This window comes from Pseudorca crassidens, chromosome 9 (assembly GCF_039906515.1).
Source record: "Pseudorca crassidens isolate mPseCra1 chromosome 9, mPseCra1.hap1, whole genome shotgun sequence".
Taxonomy (NCBI): domain Eukaryota; kingdom Metazoa; phylum Chordata; class Mammalia; order Artiodactyla; family Delphinidae; genus Pseudorca; species Pseudorca crassidens.
The window spans coordinates 1050145-1069030 of record NC_090304.1 but is presented as its reverse complement, the minus strand read 5'-3'; the positions used below and the strand labels follow the sequence as shown (position 1 = coordinate 1069030).

Sequence of the window (18886 nt, the reverse complement as noted above, 5' to 3'; positions counted from 1 at the left end):
CTCCCCTCCCAACCCCGTGGGTCTCCACGGCTGCCAGCCTCGCTCTACGGTAAAAGGACCAGAGGGTCCCTTCCCTAGAATTCCCATTCTGGTATCTCAGCCAGCGCACAGAGCAGGTCCCCAGACACACGTGGGCGTGTGGACACGTGGACACACGCACGCACACAGGGCCGCTTCCTGGCCTGGTCCCCAGAGCCAGCCGGAGGCCCTGCGGCCAGCTGCGTTACGGCAGCCCGGAAGGACCCATAAGGTCACTTTTTGTCAGTTTTTGCAGCAGGCGTCGGCATGCTGCCCCCGTCTGTGGACCAGGACCTTCTCTATTTTCCCCAGGGGTTGGTGCATTTCACACACACATGCAAACGTGTGCACATTCACACACAGGTCACATATGCGAACACACACTCACACGCACGCAAACAGGTGCACAGGCAGCATAACGGCTGCGAAAGGGACTGCGTCCTTCTTCACAAAATCGGGCTCGGGGGCTTCCTGCAGCGGGGGGCCACCTGCATCTCGGTGGCCCCGCCAGGGCTTCGTGCATGCCAAGGGCAGGAGAGGGCAGGACAGCGCCTTCCGGGGTTTGCCGAAGCCAGGCCAGGCCCCTGGGCACTGTGTCCCCCCGATCCTGTGTGCAGAGCCTGGTGGCCGGAGCCCACCCGCTCCCCAGGAATCAGCCAGACCTCGGCCGTGCACGGCGGCCCACCCGACGCCCAGCGTCTACTGAAACACAGCAGCGCAGTGTCTGCCTGAGTTTATTTCGGAAAAGCAGAGAATCGAACAAAGGCTTTTGGAGAATAAACATCTGCAGAGAGAAGGTCAGATTAGGAGGCGAGGAAGCTCAGAGGGTCAATAGAGGGGGTGTATGGACGGTGGAGGCGGGGCCTGGGTGGCCGAGCGCTCCCTGCTCACCCCAGCCTCGGGCCCAGGTCCCTGAGGCCAGAGCGCCGGGCCCTGCGCCAGGGGGGCAGTTCGCACATGGTGTCCTGGCACAGACAGCTGTCGATGTGGGTGTAGGTGTGCTTGAGCCCGCGCCCGTCCGGGCACTGCAGCGTCACCTCCCGCTGGCTGGTGCGCTGCTCCTTGCAACAGGAGCACCTGTGGTCCAGGGACTGGGCCTCGGCCGAGTACCTGCAGAGCAGCCGGGGTGAGGCGCCACTGCCTGCTGGCGCGGACGCAGCCCCCGCCCCCCCGCGGCCCCCACCAGGGCCACTCGCGGCCTGGGCCTCACATGGCGAAGGTCCCGCAGGATCCCCCCCGCCGCCCCCACCAGGGCCACTCACGGCCTGGGCCTCACATGGCGAAGGTCCCGCAGGATCCCCCCCGCCGCCCCCACCAGGGCCACTCGCGGCCTGGGCCTCACATGGCGAAGGTCCCGCAGGACCCGGAGCAGTCGTTCATGGTGACCAGCTTGGTGCAGCCGTTGTGTGAAATTTCCCTGACGACAGGGACAGTGGAGCAGGGGACCCTGGTCTCATTGCGAGGGAGGCCTGGGGAGAGGGGGCAGAGGCTCGGGGGGTCTCCACCATCCAGGGCCCTCTCACTCCCCCTCACTGCTTCCTCTCCCCTCCCCAAGCACCCCACCTCGGCCGCCCTCAAGTAAGCTGAGCTCTGTCCTGCTTCTCAGGAAGGGATTCAGGCTTCCTGGGCAGCCCAGGTGATGCCTTTGAACTCAGCGTCCAGCTGAGAGTGGCACAGAGGGGACGGGATTCCCGGGGCACCACCCCCTCGTGCTGTCCTCCCTCCAAGGGGCCCGGGTGGAGCCCGCTGCCAGGCTGCCGCGCCCTGCGCCCCAGGAGCCACCCGCCGGAACTCACATTTCCTGCAGCAGCCATTGGGCATGAGTGTGATGGAGCCCTGGTGGGAAGGAGAAGCAGCTGGGACTCGCAGGCCTCCCCGAGCAGTGACAGCCCCCCGCTTGCCACGGGGGTGCACGCGGCCGTTCCTGCATAAGGGCCCACAGCAGACCCTCCAGGCTGGAGGCTGCTGTCCTGGTGCTGGCGGGCCAGCCGCTCAGGAACATCGGGGACCCCCACTCCCAGCAGTGATGGGCCCGCTCACCGGGAGACAGGTGCTGGGGTCAAAGTCGGGGCAGGTGATGCTGGAGATGGATGAGATGAACTGGCCATGTATCTTCATGCAGCTGAAGAAGGTACAGTTGTTCAGGGGGTCTCTCTTCATGTCCCCGGGCTGTGGGGCAGAGGAGGGTCTGTGGGAGACCTGGCAGGAGTCCCACCCAGAAAGGCAACTGGAGACACCTGGCAGCTCCCCGAACACCCTGCCGAGTGCAGCCCACAGGCCCGGGGCCACCAGGCCGGTGGCACCCAGGAGGGGCCCAGGGACTACCAGCCTGTAGTCCACAGACGGGTCCACAACCTAACCCGCACATCCCGCAGAGGTGACCTGACCTGGAAAGGGTGTCTTTCAGAGGGAGCTGAGTTAAAGATCTCCAGGTGAGACCATCCTGGATTACCCGGGGCGTGGGGGAGGGACAGGGGGCCAAAATCCCATGGCAGGTGTCCTGATAAGAGACAGGACGTGGACAGCCTTGCAGCCCCGGGGGAGACTCAGCCTTGCCCCGGGCGGGGAAGGACAGGCATGTGCACCTTCAGGACCACGCTCTGGCTGCCGGGCTGGTTGATGACGATGCACTGGGTCTGCTGACACTTCTTGCAACACTCGCCGGGGACGTCCACCAGCTCAAAGCCCTGCAGGACACCCGGGCAGGCTGGCATCGAAAGAGGAAGGGCTGCGCGGGGACGGCGGTGGGCGGGCCGCCCTTGTCTGGGCACGGGGTGCTTACGCGGTTGCAGGAGGTGTTGCAAGGCACGTGGGTGCAGGAGATGACGTTGAGCTGCGTGGCGTTGTCCCTGCGGTCGGTGCACGTGCAGTTCTGGCACTTGGAGAAGACTGGAGAACCGGGCTTCGGGCACGGGGAGGGAAGGTGAGGCGGGGCCTCCAAGGCACCTCCCCTCCTCCAGGGCACCGCCCCCCATCACCAGCAGGTGAGCTGGGCGCCCGGGGCCGAGAGCCCCCAGAGCAGGGCCCCTCACCGGGCCAGCCAAGAGCCTGCCAAACCCCATGCCCTCTGTGCACCCGGCCCCACTCCCCGCAGCCCGTCAGGGCTCACCTGGTACTCAGCGTTCCGGAGAACACACACGCCCTTGGGCACTTGGGGGGAAGAAGAGGAACGAAGGTCAGACTGTCCTGCCTGAGCCCACGTGGACGCAGAGCCAGCGGACTGGGCTGGGTGCATCCGCTGGGCAGAACTTGAGCCCCCAGGCAGGGGCCACTTCAGCCCCACCCCCCCACCTCCCCATCCCCCCATCACACCACTGCCCAGCCCCAGCCCGGCTGCCCGGCCTAGACCTCCTTCATCCCCCACCCCGGCCCACCTACCACACGAGTAGAAGGGGCAGCACCTCCCAGGGACCATTTTGCTCTTCACCTCGAAGCCCAGCGGGCACGGCGGGGGGTTCTCCCTGCACAGGCTGGCGTTGCATTCTGAAAACGGGGGAGACACCCCAGTGAGCACGGCTGCTAGCTGGCCGAGCCCCGACGCCACCCTGCACAGGGCGGGGGCCTGCAGCAGAGGGACCCGGGGTCTGGACCCCCATGGCCCCACCGAAGCCCACCGTCCTGCAGACACGCCCTGAGGCCCCCACCTCCAGAAACCACAGCAGGGCCAGGCCCGCTCCCTGCCCCGCGGACGCCTTACTGCAAGAGGTGATGTTGCAGCAGACGTTGGCGGGGTCGACCTCTGTGACAGTGTAGGTGCCGTTCTCCTTGCACTCCATGCGGGGCCTGGGGTGGCATGTCTTGGGCCTGCAGATGATGCCGCTGCCCCCCTCCAGGCAGATGCAGTCCTTGCAGTCGAACTCAAAGTGCTCCCCAAACTGCAGGGAGGAGGGGCAAACAGGGGGAGAGCGGGCGCCGGTCAGCCCGAGGCAGCGCTGCACCCGGCGGCCTGCGGGAAAGCCCACGCCCTCCCCGCTCCGAGCGCACAAGGCAGCTCCTGGGCCAGGACACTCACATCACAACCGAGACCTGCTCACCAGCGTGTGCACACACAGGCCTGGTGCGGGGCAGACGCACCACGTGCCTCTGTGGGGCTCACACAGCGTGGAGCTAAAGAGCCAACCACGCGCAGGAGACACGCTCAACACTGCAGACGCCGCCGCAGGTGTAGACAGAGCATGAAATGGCTAGTGGGTGGATCCCCCTGCTAGCTCAGCCTTCCAGGACTTAAATCACTCATTACTCATTATAGCCTCCAAGGGTCCCAGGTTCTCATTCCAACCCATCCCACCTCCCAAAATGCAGGACTCGTGGGAGTGTCCAGTCCCAGCACCAAGGGTATCGGCCTACCTCTCTGGGCACGTTGTCGGGCCCCACGCAGCCTAGGAAGGAAGGAGACAGGCCCTGTGAGCACAGCCCCGTGAGCACAGCCCCAGCACGTGGGAGCTGGCCTCAGCCCCAGGGAGGAGTAGCGGCCTCTGGCAGGCAGCCTACCGCACAGGTCCACGCAGACGTCGAAGCCGGGCGCGTAGCTGGTGGTGCCCTTGGGACAGAAGCAGCCTTCCGCCAGGCGTGGGCTGTTTGCCTGGGTGGGGCTGGGGGGGAGAGCATCATGAGACGGCTAGGGGACAGACTGGACGACCAGCCCTGACACACCGGCCGGGAGCACGGTCAGAGGGACAGCCCACCGCCCCAACGCATCCACGGCTACTGACCTGGACCTGCAGGTGGGCTCCTCCACGGGACCACAGGCCCGGTACTCGCGGTGCGCCGGGCACGTCACCGCTGCGGGGAGGGGGCAGGAACCAGAGTCAGAGGGGGAAAGCCTGTGTCCCCCACCCTAACCCCCAAGTGACATCGTGCCCAGCCCCTCCCAAACAGGACCCGACACACCCGCACGGGCTGAGCGTGGCCTCAGCCCCCCGTGCTGTCCCGAGCCAGGAGGAGGGGGCCCAGCCCGCCGGGTGCTGAGCAAGGCGGCTCTTCTGGTGGCCTGTCCCCCCACCCCAGTCTGGCTCCCGGCACAGCGCCCAGCAGAGCCCGGGACGGGGCGGGCAGGCACTCACGGCAGGCCCCGCCGGTGCGGCTCCGCCAGTCGACGCAGATGCCCTTCTGGGCACAGAGGGCGGCGTAGGTCTGCAGGCTGGCACACTCCAGGCCTGAGCCGGGCGCGGCGAAGCTGTCGGATGTGCAGCCTTCGTAGTAGTGCCTGGGGGATGCCACAGCGTGGCACCGGGCGAACAAGCTGCGGGTGGAGGGCTGCAGGTCACGGTCTGGCCGGTGCCCCAGCCTCTCTCACAATACCCCCTGCCCAGCACCTCCACCCGGGCTGTCCCCCGGGGCCCGGCTCAGCCTGCACCACCAGACAGGTGCCCGTGGGCTGAGGGTGGGAGCAGAGCGGCGGGGCTGGCCTTGGGGTAGGGGGGCCAGCACTGTGGCCCGAGGATGAGGCGCTGTGCTCGGGCCGGAGATGGAAGCTTCGTGTCTAAACGGCCACGGGGTGCCAAGACCCCCCTCCAGCAACACCAGCAGGGAACCTCCCAGCCCCGCCTCGCCCACCTCTGGGGACAAGCTGCTCGCTCCCAGGGATGCCAGCTTTGGGAGCGCCCCCTCTCTGTCTAAGCCCAAATACCCCTCCCCAGCATCAGTCCTGGATGCGAACTCTGTCCCGAGTCAACTAGTCTCTACCCAGGATTCAAGCCCAACCGCCCCTGCACCAGCCCAGGAGGCAGGAGAGATGGGGGGGTCACAAAGGGCACAGGGATGCCTTACGGGCCACTCAGCCCCATGGAAATCAGGAGCCCGAGTCCTGGGCCCCACTGTGACCTCCTTCTGCCTCCCCAGCCCCAGGCTCAGCCCTTGTGGCCTCTTCTCCACAGACCAGCAGGGGTGCAGCTGGGCCCGGGCCGGGATCACCTGTCCTTGATGAGCTCGCAGAGCGGAGACGGAGAGCGTGTCCCGGTGGTTGTGCTGCTGCCCACCGACGGCCAGGCGGCCGGGCGCTCGGTGGTGAAGCCCCTGTGGGGACACTGCGGCTCCGAGGGGTCGTTCACCACCCAGTGGCCAGCCGCGACCTCGCAGCTGGCAACGGCCTCCCCACCGGGCAGCATGCAGTCATCCGAGGTGCTGTTGGTGCACGTGCCTGTGTCGGCAGGAAGGCCACGTGTCCCTGAGCCAAGCCCAGCCGTCCAGCAGGCTGGGCAAAGCCCCCAGGACCCAGCCCCTCCCAGCCCAGGTCCCTGGTGGCCGTCTGGCCGGGGCCAAGGGCACAGACTAGACTAGGCTCCTATTGGCTTCCCACAGGAGCCCAGCCCAAATAAGGCAGTGGGGGCCTGCACGGCGCTGAGAACCACAGCCGTGGGGGCAGGCGCCCGCAGCCAGCCGCAGCCCGGCCACCCTCCCTGGGGCAGCGCACGGGGGGCGAGAGGCTCACCACACTGGCCCTTCGTGTTGTTGCCGAACCGGTGGTAGGGCAGCCGGATGGAGAAGGAAAGGCTGTCGTAGGAGATGAGGGCACCCAGCTCAGGGATGTCCACCACATAGTTGATGCCTGACTGGTACACCTGCAGCCCGTACTTTCTATAGGGCAGCGCCACGGCCTGCCTGTTGACCTGCACCTGTGGCCGAGACATCTGGGGTCAGGGAAGGCCAGCAGGGCGGGACGAGCTGTGCCTCCGGAGGCACCTGGGGTCACCCTCCCCCGCCTGTCCTCAGGCTGAGCGCCCAGTGCAGGGATCTCTGCCCGTCCCTCTCCCCCTTCCCTCTTCTGATCCTTGTCCTGACTCGTCTCAGGGGCAAGGTGGCAGGGCCGCTGTCCTCAGAGTCCCCCGGAGACCTGGGGGCCCCCGTGCAGGGGGTAGGACTCCCCGGGCCACGGGAACCAACAACTCCGTGCAGTGTGTTCAGGGCCCCTCCCCACTCACCCCTGTCCTCAGGGAGGGGGCTTCTGCCACAGAGACCTGTGCCCAGGGTGGGTGGCAGGGGCATGAGAGGGGGAGGTCAAGAGGTCCCTGAATGCCTCCAGAGGGCCAGACACAGAAATGTGTCCGCTGAGCGCCGCCCTGCCCTCTCCAAGCCTGGCTCTGGGGGAGGAAGCCCAGCCTCCCACCGGCTAAGGGAGCCCACATCAGTGCGCCCCGCCGTGGACACCCTTCCCCAGCCAACGTACCTGCACCCTCATGGGCATCGTGTGCACGGTCTTGATCAGCACCTCCTGGGTCTCATGGCGCACGATGAGCGTGCGGGGGCAGGACACTTGGCTGTCAGTGTCGCAGTGCTGGTTGTCGATGTAGACCCCGAAGTTGTCCATGGTGGGAGTGATCTCCTCCACCAGCACGTACGTGCAGTTGCCCTTGTAGCTGTAGTAGAGCCCATCGAAGGTGACGTAGTGCGGGTCCCCCCAGCCCGTGCAGTAGCCTGCAGAGGGAGCTGGGGTGAGCCAGTGCCGAGCCATGGGCTGGGGGCTGGGACAGGGACAGGGTCAAGGACAGGGACCAAGGGTCAAGGGTCAGGTGGGAAGGGCAAGCAGAAACTGAGGGAAGCCCCGGAGTCTGGTTCCTGGGGCACGTGGGACATCTGGGCCCCAAGAGTGCCTTCCGCACTCAGCCCGCAGTGGCCAGGCCTCGGTTCCAACTCCAGCTCTGCCCCACCCCCACCCCAGGCCCCTCGGCGGTGGCCATGCTCCACCAGGCAAGCCCCTCTCTTCCCCCCGGACCCCTGGCCTGAGATGGGGAATAAGCAGGAGGCGTGAGAAACTGCTCCAAACGTGGGCCTGGCTCTCCGCGGGTGCTCAGCCATCAAAGCCATCACGACAGCCTGGGGTCTGCAGCCCCCACACACACAGTGGGGAGCAGGTGGGGTGGGTCTCTGCGGCGTCGGGCTTACAGTCACACTCCCAGTGCCAGCAGCACTTGTCGGGGTCCTCGACACGCACAGGCATGAGGCCGTTGGAGCAGGTGGGCATGGGTGGGGGGTCGCACTTCACCTCCACGAGCTCCACGGTGTTGTTGTACTTGCAGATGGCCATGGTGCAGTTACACAGCCACCAGGTCTCGTTCTCCTGCAGGTGGGGAGGGCACAGGGTCAGCGGCACCAGCCTGGCACCCAGGTTCACACAGGAGGGGTGGGCCGTGCAGGCGAGGCCCCAGGTGAGCACCTAAGAGCCCTGCCCAGGAGGCTGAAGGCGAAGGGCAACCCCGTCCAGGAGGGCAGCCAGCCACCTCACTACAGCAAGGGGCATGTGGGAGAGAAGGTAGGAGGGCCACAGCAGACCCTGAGCCCAGCAAGCTGCCTAAAGCCTTCGCCCAACTGGGGATGTGGGGCATAGGGGCAGGGGCATGACCAGCAGAAAGGTAGAGCCTGGGGCTTTGGATGCCCAGATAGTGGGGGGGTGTGCCCGAGGGGACAAAAGCCACCCACAGACACAGACCTGTCTGGGAGGATCGAAGTCCAGGCACGCAGGGGGCTTGGTGGTGGGCGGCACACTGGATGTCATGGATGGCTGGGTGGTGGGTGTGGATGGGCAGGACGAGTTGAAGATCTCAAGGGTGCAGTTCAGCGAGCAGTTCACGTAATAGCAGGTGTCCCCATGTGTGCTGTTGTACACCAGCTCACCTGCAAGGGGAAAGACCCAGTCCTTACCCCAACCACACAGGGCTGGCCACCAGAGTACCCAGGCGGGTCCCCACAGAGGCCACGAGAGAGAAGTCCACACCACCCTCACTCAGCCCTGATTTGCGGTGGCAGCACACGGGGCTGGCCATGGAGACATCCGCCCATGCTGGCATCCAGCTTCCCAAGCAAGCACCCAGTTTAGACCTTCAACTGACCCCTGGGCACTGGGAACGCAAAGTCCCGCCAGCCTGCATTGCCTGAGTCAGAATGAAAAGCTTGGATACCTGGGGCATAGTACGTGTTATTTAAATAGCAGCATTCCCTCTGAGTGCTGGTGGTGACTGGGACGATGCTCGTGGTGATGTGGGGTGAGGTTAATGGGATCACCGTAGGGGTGGTCACACTGGAGGTCAAGGTGCTGGTGGTCTGTGGCGTGGGTGGCATGGTCGACGAGTGTCCTATTGGTGTGGAAGCTCCCGTGGAAGTCGTTGACACAGTCGCGGGAGTGGGTGTGCGTGTGGAAGGGGGGCCTGTGGTGGATGAAGGGGGCCCAGTCGTGGTTCCATGGGTGGGAGTGGTCTTCGAGGAGGTGGGACCCGAGGTTGGCGAGCCTGTAAGAATGGAGGGTGCAGTCAGGGCTGAGGGCGTCCACCCATCGTAGATGCACAGGCGGCCTGGTGGCAAGTGCATGTGGGCAGCTCACTCGAAGGACGTGGTACCTGGCGTGGGAGGCCTCACATCCATTTCCCCAGCCCTCAGTCTCAGGGTTGAGCAGACTGTCAGGGCCCACAGTCTATGGTGTATGTAACAGGGGGGCCACGGGGGTGAGGCACCAGCTCCAGGCAGCACGAGAGCCACAGGACATTGGTCCATCAAGAAAGGCTGACCAGCGGCCCTCCAAAGCCCCAGGGAGAAGTGCAGCTGGAAGAGGGGGGACAGAGGGAGGGTGTCCCATGGCACCTGACTGGCAGCCTCTACTCCCCATGAGGCCACACATGCCTCGGTGGTCTCCCCTCAGGATGGCTTTGCCCACGTAGCCCATCTTACAGCCATAGGCTGAGGGATGTGGGCCACAGGCAGCCATGCCCAAGGAGAGACGTACTGTGGGGTCAGCAGCTTCCTGAACACTCAGCATCGGGACTTGGGGGGCAGGAGAGGCAGGCGAGCCCTCCTGGAGCCTTCTTGGGGACCGCTCTCACTGGGTAGGGTGGGGGGCACCTGTCTCAAGTCCCAAGAGTTGTAAAGCTCCCCTGGCGGGAGAAGGAACGGTAAGCGCATCACCAATAACCACACAAGTTCCATGGTCTCTGTGTACCTGGAGGGGTGGTGCCAGGTGTAGGTGGAGAGGGCGTGGTTCCTCCTGTTGTAGTGATGGCTGATTCTGTCGACGCTGGGGTCTGTGGTGTGCTATATGTCTCCACAATTGTTGGGGCAGTGGTCACAAGCGTGGTAGATTCCATGGAAGAGGGATAGGTGGACTGGGAGGTTGGAGGGGAAGACGTAGGAAGAGATTTTGATGTGCTGCTGGTAGTGCTAATGTTGGGAGGTGGGGTTGGAGTCTCTGTGGATGTGGCAGTGGTCGGGGAGGGGATTTCTGTGGTGGTGGATGCTGGAGTTGGGGCCTCTGTTATGGTGGGTGTAGATGTTGGGGTCTCAGTGGAGGTGGTGCTAATGGTGAGGGTCGGAGTGGGAGTCACCATGGAGCTGGTGGTCAGTGGTGGTGTTGGGGTCACTGTCGTGGTGGTTATTGGTGTTGGGGTCTCAGTGGTTGTGATAGTGGTGGGGATTGTCTCTGTAGTGGTGGTGGTCGGAGTTGGAGTCCCAGTTGAAGTGGTGGTGGGTGCTGTGGTTGGGATCTCTGTAGTGGTTGGAGTTGGAGTCCCTGTTGAGGTGGTGCTGGGAGTCTGAGTTGGAGTCCCAGTTGAAGTGGTGGTGGGTGTTATGGGTGGGATCTCTGTAGTGGTCGGTGTTGAAGTCTCTGTTAAGGTTGTGGTGGGGGTCGCAGTTGGAGTCCCAGTTGAAGTGGTGATGGATGTTGTGGCTGGGGTCTCTGTAGTGGTCGGAGTTGGAATCTCTGTTGTGGTTGTGATGGGGGTCGCAGTTGGAGTCCCAGTTGAAGTGGTGGTGGGTGTTGTGGTTGCGGTCTCTGTAGTGGGTGGAGTTGGAATCTCTGTTGATGTTGTGCTGGGTGTCGGAGTTGGAGTCCCAGTTGAAGTGGTGGTGGGTGTTGTGGTTGGGGTCTCCGTACTGGTTGGGGTTGGAATCTCTGTTGTGGTTGTGATGGGGGTTGGAGTTGGAGTCCCAGTTGAAGTGGTGGTGGGTGTTGTGGTTGCGGTCTCCGTAGTGGTCGGAGTTGGAATCTCTGTTGTGGTTGTGCTGTGCGTCGTGGTTGGAGTCCCAGTTGAAGTAGTGGTGGGTGCTGTGGTCAGGGTCCCTGTAGTGGTCGGAGTTGGAATCTCTGTTGTGGTTGTGGTGGGAGTCGGAGTTGGAGTCCCAGTTGAAGTGGTGGTCGGTGTTGTGGTTGGGGTCTCTGTAGTGGTCAGAGTTGGAGTCTCTCTTGTAGTTGGGGTGGGGGTCGGAGTTGGAGTCCCTGTTGTTGTGGTGGTGGGTGTTGTGGTTGCGGTCTCTGTAGTGGTTGGAGTTGGAGTCACTGTTGAGGTGGTGCTGGGGGTCAGAGTTGGAGTTCCAGTTGAAGTGATGGTGGGTGTCCCAGTTGGGGTCTCTGTAGTGGTAAGAGTTGGAATCTCTGTTGTGGTTGTGGTGGGAGTTGGAGTTGGAGTCCCAGTTGAAGTGGTGGTAGGTGCTGTGGTTGGGGTCTCACTAGTGGTTGGAGTTGGAGTCCCTATTGTGGTTGTGGTGGGAGTTGGAGTTGCAGTCCCAATTGAAGTGGTGGTGGGTGTTGTGGTTAGGGTCTCTGTAGTGCTTGGAGTCTCTGTTGTGGTTGTGCTGAGGGTCGGAGTTGGAGTCCCAGTTGAAGTGGTGGTGGGTGTTGTGTGTGGGATCTCTGTAGTGGTCGGAGTTGGAGTCTCTGTTAAGGTTGTGGTGGGGGTCGCAGTTGGAGTCCCAGTTGAAGTGGTGATGGATGTTGTGGCTGGGGTCTCTGTAGTGGTCGGAGTTGGAATCTCTGTTGTGGTTGTGATGGGGGTCGCAGTTGGAGTCCCAGTTGAAGTGGTGGTGGGTGTTGTGGTTGGGGTCTCTGTAGTGATCGGAGTTGGAATCTCTGTTGTGGTTGTGATGGGGGTTGGAGTTGGAGTCCCAGTTGAAGTGGTGGTGAGTGTTGTGGTTGCGGTCTCTGTAGTGGGTGGAGTTGGAATCTCTGTTGATGTTGTGCTGGGTGTCGGAGTTGGAGTCCCAGTTGAAGTGGTGGTGGGTGTTGTGGTTGGGGTCTCCGTACTGGTTGGGGTTGGAATCTCTGTTGTGGTTGTCGTGGGGGTCGGAGTTGGAGTCCCAGTTGAAGTGGTGGTGGGTGTTGTGGTTGCGGTCTCCGTAGTGGTCGGAGTTGGAATCTCTGTTGTGGTTGTGCTGTGCGTCGTGGTTGGAGTCCCAGTTGAAGTAGTGGTGGGTGCTGTGGTCAGGGTCCCTGTAGTGGTCGGGGTTGGAATCTCTGTTGTGGTTGTGGTGGGAGTCGGAGTTGGAGTCCCAGTTGAAGTGGTGGTGGGTGTCCCAGTTGGGGTCTCTGTAGTGGTCAGAGTTGGAATCTCTGTAGTGGTTGTGGTGGGAGTTGGAGTTGGAGTCCCAGTTGAAGTGGTGGTAGGTGCTGTGGTTGGGGTCTCACTAGTGGTTGGAGTTGGAGTCCCTATTGTGGTTGTGGTGGGAGTTGGAGTTGCAGTCCCAGTTGAAGTGGTGGTGGGTGTTGTGGTTAGGGTCTCTGTAGTGCTTGGAGTCTCTGTTGTGGTTGTGCTGAGGGTCGGAGTTGGAGTCCCAGTTGAAGTGGTGGTGGGTGTTGTGGGTGGGATCTCTGTAGTGGTCTGTGTTGGAGTCTCTGTTAAGGTTGTGGTGGGGGTCGCAGTTGGAGTCCCAGTTGAAGTGGTGATGGATGTTGTGGCTGGGGTCTCTGTAGTGGTCGGAGTTGGAATCTCTGTTGTGGTTGTGATGGGGGTCGCAGTTGGAGTCCCAGTTGAAGTGGTGGTGGGTGTTGTGGTTGGGGTCTCCGTAGTGGTCGGAGTTGGAATCTCTGTTGTGGTTGTCGTGGGGGTCGCAGTTGGAGTCCCAGTTGAAGTGGTGGTGGGTGTTGTGGTTGCGGTCTCCGTAGTGGTCGGAGTTGGAATCTCTGTTGTGGTTGTGCTGTGCGTCGTGGTTGGAGTCCCAGTTGAAGTAGTGCTGGGTGCTGTGGTCAGGGTCCCTGTAGTGGTCGGGGTTGGAATCTCTGTTGTGGTTGTGGTGGGAGTTGGAGTCCCAGTTGAAGTGGTGGTCGGTGTTGTGGTTGAGGTCTCTGTAGTGGTCAGAGTTGGAGTCTCTCTTGTAGTTGTGGTGGGGGTCGGAGTTGCAGTCCCAGTTGAAGTGGTGGTGGGTGTTGTGGTTAGGGTCTCTGTAGTGCTTGGAGTCTCTGTGGTGGTTGTGCTGAGGGTCAGAGTTGGAGTCCCAGTTGAAGTGGTGGTGGGTGTTATGGGTGGGATCTCTGTAGTGGTCGGTGTTGAAGTCTCTGTTAAGGTTGTGGTGGGGGTCGCAGTTGGAGTCCCAGTTGAAGTGGTGATGGATGTTGTGGCTGGGGTCTCTGTAGTGGTCGGAGTTGGAATCTCTGTTGTGGTTGTGATGGGGGTCGCAGTTGGAGTCCCAGTTGAAGTGGTGGTGGGTGTTGTGGTTGGGGTCTCTGTAGTGGTCGGAGTTGGAATCTCTGTTGTGGTTGTGATGGGGGTCGCAGTTGGAGTCCCAGTTGAAGTGGTGGTCGGTGTTGTGGTTGGGGTCTCTGTAGTGGTCAGAGTTGGAGTCTCTCTTGTAGTTGTGGTGGGGGTCGGAGTTGGAGTCCCTGTTGTTGTGGTGGTGGGTGTTGTGGTTGCGGTCTCCGTAGTGGTTGGAGTTGGAGTCACTGTTGAGGTGGTGCTGGGGGTCAGAGTTGGAGTCCCAGTTGAAGTGGTGGTGGGTGTCCCAGTTGGGGTCTCTGTAGTGGTCAGAGTTGGAATCTCTGTTGTGGTTGTGGTGGGAGTCGGAGTTGGAGTCCCAGTTGAAGTGGTGGTGGGTGTTGTGGTTGGGGTCTCAGTAGTGGTTGGAGTTGGAGTCCCTATTGTGGTTGTGGTGGGAGTTGGAGTTGCAGTCCCAGTTGAAGTGGTGGTGGGTGTTGTGGTTAGGGTCTCTGTAGTGCTTGGAGTCTCTGTGGTGGTTGTGCTGAGGGTTGGAGTTGGAGTCCCAGTTGAAGTGGTGATGGGTGTTGTGTGTGGGATCTCTGTAGTGGTCGGAGTTGGAGTCTCTGTTAAGGTTGTGGTGGGGGTCGCAGTTGGAGTCCCAGTTGAAGTGGTGATGGATGTTGTGGCTGGGGTCTCTGTAGTGGTCGGAGTTGGAATCTCTGTTGTGGTTGTGATGGGGGTTGGAGTTGGAGTCCCAGTTGAAGTGGTGGTGGGTGTTGTGGTTGCGGTCTCTGTAGTGGGTGGAGTTGGAATCTCTGTTGATGTTGTGCTGGGTGTCGGAGTTGGAGTCCCAGTTGAAGTGGTGGTGGGTGTTGTGGTTGGGGTCTCCGTACTGGTTGGGGTTGGAATCTCTGTTGTGGTTGTCGTGGGGGTCGGAGTTGGAGTCCCAGTTGAAGTGGTGGTGGGTGTTGTGGTTGCGGTCTCCGTAGTGGTCGGAGTTGGAATCTCTGTTGTGGTTGTGCTGTGCGTCGTGGTTGGAGTCCCAGTTGAAGTAGTGGTGGGTGCTGTGGTCAGGGTCCCTGTAGTGGTCGGGGTTGGAATCTCTGTTGTGGTTGTGGTGGGAGTCGGAGTTGGAGTCCCAGTTGAAGTGGTGGTGGGTGTCCCAGTTGGGGTCTCTGTAGTGGTCAGAGTTGGAATCTCTGTAGTGGTTGTGGTGGGAGTTGGAGTTGGAGTCCCAGTTGAAGTGGTGGTAGGTGCTGTGGTTGGGGTCTCACTAGTGGTTGGAGTTGGAGTCCCTATTGTGGTTGTGGTGGGAGTTGGAGTTGCAGTCCCAATTGAAGTGGTGGTGGGTGTTGTGGTTAGGGTCTCTGTAGTGCTTGGAGTCTCTGTTGTGGTTGTGCTGAGGGTCGGAGTTGGAGTCCCAGTGGAAGTGGTGGTGGGTGTTGTGGGTGTGATCTCTGTAGTGGTCGGTGTTGGAGTCTCTGTTAAGGTTGTGGTGGGGGTCGCAGTTGGAGTCCCAGTTGAAGTGGTGATGGATGTTGTGGCTGGGGTCTCTGTAGTGGTCGGAGTTGGAATCTCTGTTGTGGCTGTGATGGGGGTCGCAGTTGGAGTCCCAGTTGAAGTGGTGGTGGGTGTTGTGGTTGGGGTCTCTGTAGTGATCGGAGTTGGAATCTCTGTTGTGGTTGTGATGGGGGTTGGAGTTGGAGTCCCAGTTGAAGTGGTGGTGGGTGTTGTGGTTGCGGTCTCTGTAGTGGGTGGAGTTGGAATCTCTGTTGATGTTGTGCTGGGTGTCGGAGTTGGAGTCCCAGTTGAAGTGGTGGTGGGTGTTGTGGTTGGGGTCTCCGTACTGGTTGGGGTTGGAATCTCTGTTGTGGTTGTGGTGGGGGTCGGAGTTGGAGTCCCAGTTGAAGTGGTGGTGGGTGTTGTGGTTGCGGTCTCCGTAGTGGTCGGAGTTGGAATCTCTGTTGTGGTTGTGCTGTGGGTCGTGGTTGGAGTCCCAGTTGAAGTAGTGGTGGGTGCTGAGGTCAGGGTCCCTGTAGTGGTCTTGGTTGGAATCTCTGTTGTGGTTGTGGTGGGAGTTGGAGTTGGAGTCCCAGTTGAAGTGGTGGTGGGTGTCCCAGTTGGGGTCTCTGTAGTGGTCAGAGTTGGAATCTCTGTAGTGGTTGTGGTGGGAGTTGGAGTTGGAGTCCCAGTTGAAGTGGTGGTAGGTGCTGTGGTTGGGGTCTCACTAGTGGTTGGAGTTGGAGTCCCTATTGTGGTTGTGGTGGGAGTTGGAGTTGGAGTCCCAGTTGAAGTGGTGGTGGGTGTTGTGGTTAGGGTCTCTGTAGTGCTTGGAGTCTCTGTTGTGGTTGTGCTGAGGGTCGGAGTTGGAGTCCCAGTTGAAGTGGTGGTGGGTGTTGTGGGTGGGATCTCTGTAGTGGTCTGTGTTGGAGTCTCTGTTAAGGTTGTGGTGGGGGTCGCAGTTGGAGTCCCAGTTGAAGTGGTGATGGATGTTGTGGCTGGGGTCTCTGTAGTGGTCGGAGTTGGAATCTCTGTTGTGGTTGTGATGGGGGTCGCAGTTGGAGTCCCAGTTGAAGTGGTGGTGGGTGTTGTGGTTGCGGTCTCTGTAGTGGGTAGAGTTGGAATCTCTGTTGATGTTGTGCTGGGTGTCGGAGTTGGAGTCCCAGTTGAAGTGGTGGTGGGTGTTGTGGTTGGGGTCTCCGTACTGGTTGGGGTTGGAATCTCTGTTGTGGTTGTCGTGGGGGTCGGAGTTGGAGTCCCAGTTGAAGTGGTGGTGGGTGTTGTGGTTGCGGTCTCCGTAGAGGTCGGAGTTGGAATCTCTGTTGTGGTTGTGCTTTGCGTCGTGGTTGGAGTCCCAGTTGAAGTAGTGGTGGGTGCTGTGGTCAGGGTCCCTGTAGTGGTCGGGGTTGGAATCTCTGTTGTGGTTGTGGTGGGAGTCGGAGTTGGAGTTCCAGTTGAAGTGGTGGTGGGTGTCCCAGTTGGGGTCTCTGTAGTGGTCAGAGTTGGAATCTCTGTTGTGGTTGTGGTGGGAGTTGGAGTTGGAGTCCCAGTTGAAGTGGTGGTAGGTGCTGTGGTTGGGGTCTCACTAGTGGTTGGAGTTGGAGTCCCTATTGTGGTTGTGGTGGGAGTTGGAGTTGCAGTCCCAGTTGAAGTGGTGGTGGGTGTTGTGGTTAGGGTCTCTGTAGTGCTTGGAGTCTCTGTTGTGGTTGTGCTGAGGGTCGGAGTTGGAGTCCCAGTTGAAGTGGTGGTGGGTGTTATGGGTGGGATCTCTGTAGTGGTCGGTGTTGGAGTCTCTGTTAAGGTTGTGGTGGGGGTCGCAGTTGGAGTCCCAGTTGAAGTGGTGATGGATGTTGTGGCTGGGGTCTCTGTAGTGGTCGGAGTTGGAATCTCTGTTGTGGTTGTGCTGTGCGTCGCAGTTGGAGTCCCAGTTGAAGTAGTGGTGGGTGCTGTGGTTGGGGTCTCACTAGTGGTTGGAGTTGGAGTCCCTATTGTGGTTGTGATGGGAGTTGGAGTTGCAGTCCCAGTTGAAGTGGTGGTGGGTGTTGTGGTTAGGGTCTCTGTAGTGCTTGGAGTCTCTGTGGTGGTTGTGCTGAGGGTCGGAGTTGGAGTCCCAGTTGAAGTGGTGGTGGGTGTTGTGTGTGGGATCTCTGTAGTGGTCGGAGTTGGAGTCTCTGTTAAGGTTGTGGTGGGGGTCGCAGTTGGAGTCCCAGTTGAAGAGGTGGTGGGTGTCCCAGTTGGGGTCTCTGTAGTGGTCAGAGTTGGAATCTCTGTTGTGGTTGTGGTGGGAGTCGGAGTTGGAGTCCCAGTTGAAGTGGTGGTGGGTGTTGTGGTTAGGGTCTCTGTAGTGCTTGGAGTCTCTGTGGTGGTTGTGCTGAGGGTCGGAGTTGGAGTCCCAGTTGAAGTGGTGGTGGGTGTTGTGGTTGGGCTCTCTGTAGTGGTTGCAGTTGGAGTCCCTATTGTGGTTGTGGTGGGAGTTGGAGTTGGAGTCCCAGTTGAAGTGGTGGTGGGTGTTGTGTGTGGGGTCTCTGTAGTGGTCGGAGTTGGAATCTCTGTTGTGGCTGTTGTGGGGGTCGGAGCTGGAGTCCCAGTTGAACTGGTGGTGGGTGTTGTGGTTGGGGTCTCTGTAGTGGTCGGAGTTGGAATCTCTGTTGTGGTTGTGGTGGGGGTCGCAGTTGGAGTCCCAGTTGAAGTGGTGGTGGGTGTTGTGGTTGCGGTCTCTGTAGTGGGTGGAGTTGGAATCTCTGTTGTGGTTGTGCTGGGTGTCGGAGTTGGAGTCCCAGTTGAAGTGGTGGTGGGTGTTGTGGTTGGGGTCTCCGTACTGGTTGGGGTTGGAATCTCTGTTGTGGTTGTCGTGGGGGTCGGAGTTGGAGTCCCAGTTGAAGTGGTGGTGGGTGTTGTGGTTGCGGTCTCCGTAGAGGTCGGAGTTGGAATCTCTGTTGTGGTTGTGCTGTGCGTCGTGGTTGGAGTCCCAGTTGAAGTGGTGGTAGGTGCTGTGGTTGGGGTCTCACTAGTGGTTGGAGTTGGAGTCCCTATTGTGGTTGTGGTGGGAGTTGGAGTTGCAGTCCCAGTTGACGTGGTGGTGGGTGTTGTGGTTGGGGTCTCTGGAGTGGTCGCAGTTGGAGTCTCTGTAGTGGTTGTGGTGGGGGTCGGAGTTGGAGTCCCAGTGGAAGTGGTGGTGGGTGTTGTAGTTGGGGTCTCCGTAGTGGTCGGAGTTGGAGTCTCTGTTGCAGTTGTGGTGGGGGTCGGAGTTGGAGTCGCAGTTGAGGTGGTAGTGAGTGTTGCGGTTGTGTACTCTGTAGTGGTCGGAATTGGAATCTCTGTTGAGGTGGTGCTGGGGGTCGGAGTTGGAGTCCCAGGTGAAGTTGTGGTGGGCGTCGTGATCGTGTCCGTGCGACAATCATCCGTCACCAGGCAACAATAGACGCGTATCTCGTAGTCATAGCAGACTTCAAAAGGTCCTTTTCCAAACTGGTCTTCGTTCTTGCAGATGAACCCGAAGGAGACATTGCACTGAGCCTCCTGGCCCAGCTCCTCCCATCTGAGGTGCGGCTGTATGGCCACCCTGCACTCGATATCCTTGGGGGCCCTGCAGACATGGTTGAATGTCTCTCGGTCTCCACCATCACTGCCGATTCTGGGATGGTCATCGTTGATCCAGTTGGACCAGGAGCAGCATAGCCCTAGGCGAGCAAGACGCAGCGCTGGTCAGCCAGGCTGGGGCGTGCCTTTCGGGAGATCTGTGGGACTCGGAGAACCGAGACCCCTGGGACCAGCTGTCCCCATCATCACCAAAGGGCGCAGTGTTGGCTCTGAGGCTCTAAGCTGAGCCCTAACTTCCACCCTCCACTTCTCCCCTCCTTCTGCAGCTAAAAACCCAAGACCCCAATGCCATGCCAGTGACAGACCCAGGCCTCAGAGCGCCAGCCTAGCACCCCTTCCTCAGCTACCTTCAAATCCTTATGTCAAACCAATAAATA

The 18886-nt window shown here is 60.8% G+C and overlaps 1 protein-coding gene across 1 annotated transcript in view; it reads right to left on the bottom strand.

Annotated features, from left to right (window-relative positions):
* Positions 1–820: 820 nt before the first annotated feature.
* MUC2 (mucin 2, oligomeric mucus/gel-forming) overlaps positions 821–18886 on the bottom strand; it is a 31850-nt gene continuing 13784 nt past the window's right edge. The window contains exons 28-49 of the mRNA XM_067747884.1: positions 18414–18610; positions 13562–13724; positions 9944–10216; positions 8913–9239; positions 8444–8628; positions 7900–8074; positions 7184–7431; positions 6449–6632; positions 5932–6157; positions 5082–5260; positions 4731–4800; positions 4510–4610; positions 4366–4397; positions 3716–3893; positions 3397–3501; positions 3128–3168; positions 2801–2920; positions 2604–2705; positions 2059–2187; positions 1815–1854; positions 1361–1487; positions 821–1128 (exon numbers count right to left, since the gene is read on the bottom strand). Coding sequence (XP_067603985.1) covers positions 906–1128; positions 1361–1487; positions 1815–1854; positions 2059–2187; positions 2604–2705; positions 2801–2920; positions 3128–3168; positions 3397–3501; positions 3716–3893; positions 4366–4397; positions 4510–4610; positions 4731–4800; positions 5082–5260; positions 5932–6157; positions 6449–6632; positions 7184–7431; positions 7900–8074; positions 8444–8628; positions 8913–9239; positions 9944–10216; positions 13562–13724; positions 18414–18610 — 3425 coding nt within the window. The 3' untranslated portion in view covers positions 821–905. The remainder of the gene's footprint in view (positions 1129–1360; positions 1488–1814; positions 1855–2058; positions 2188–2603; positions 2706–2800; positions 2921–3127; positions 3169–3396; positions 3502–3715; positions 3894–4365; positions 4398–4509; positions 4611–4730; positions 4801–5081; positions 5261–5931; positions 6158–6448; positions 6633–7183; positions 7432–7899; positions 8075–8443; positions 8629–8912; positions 9240–9943; positions 10217–13561; positions 13725–18413; positions 18611–18886) is intronic.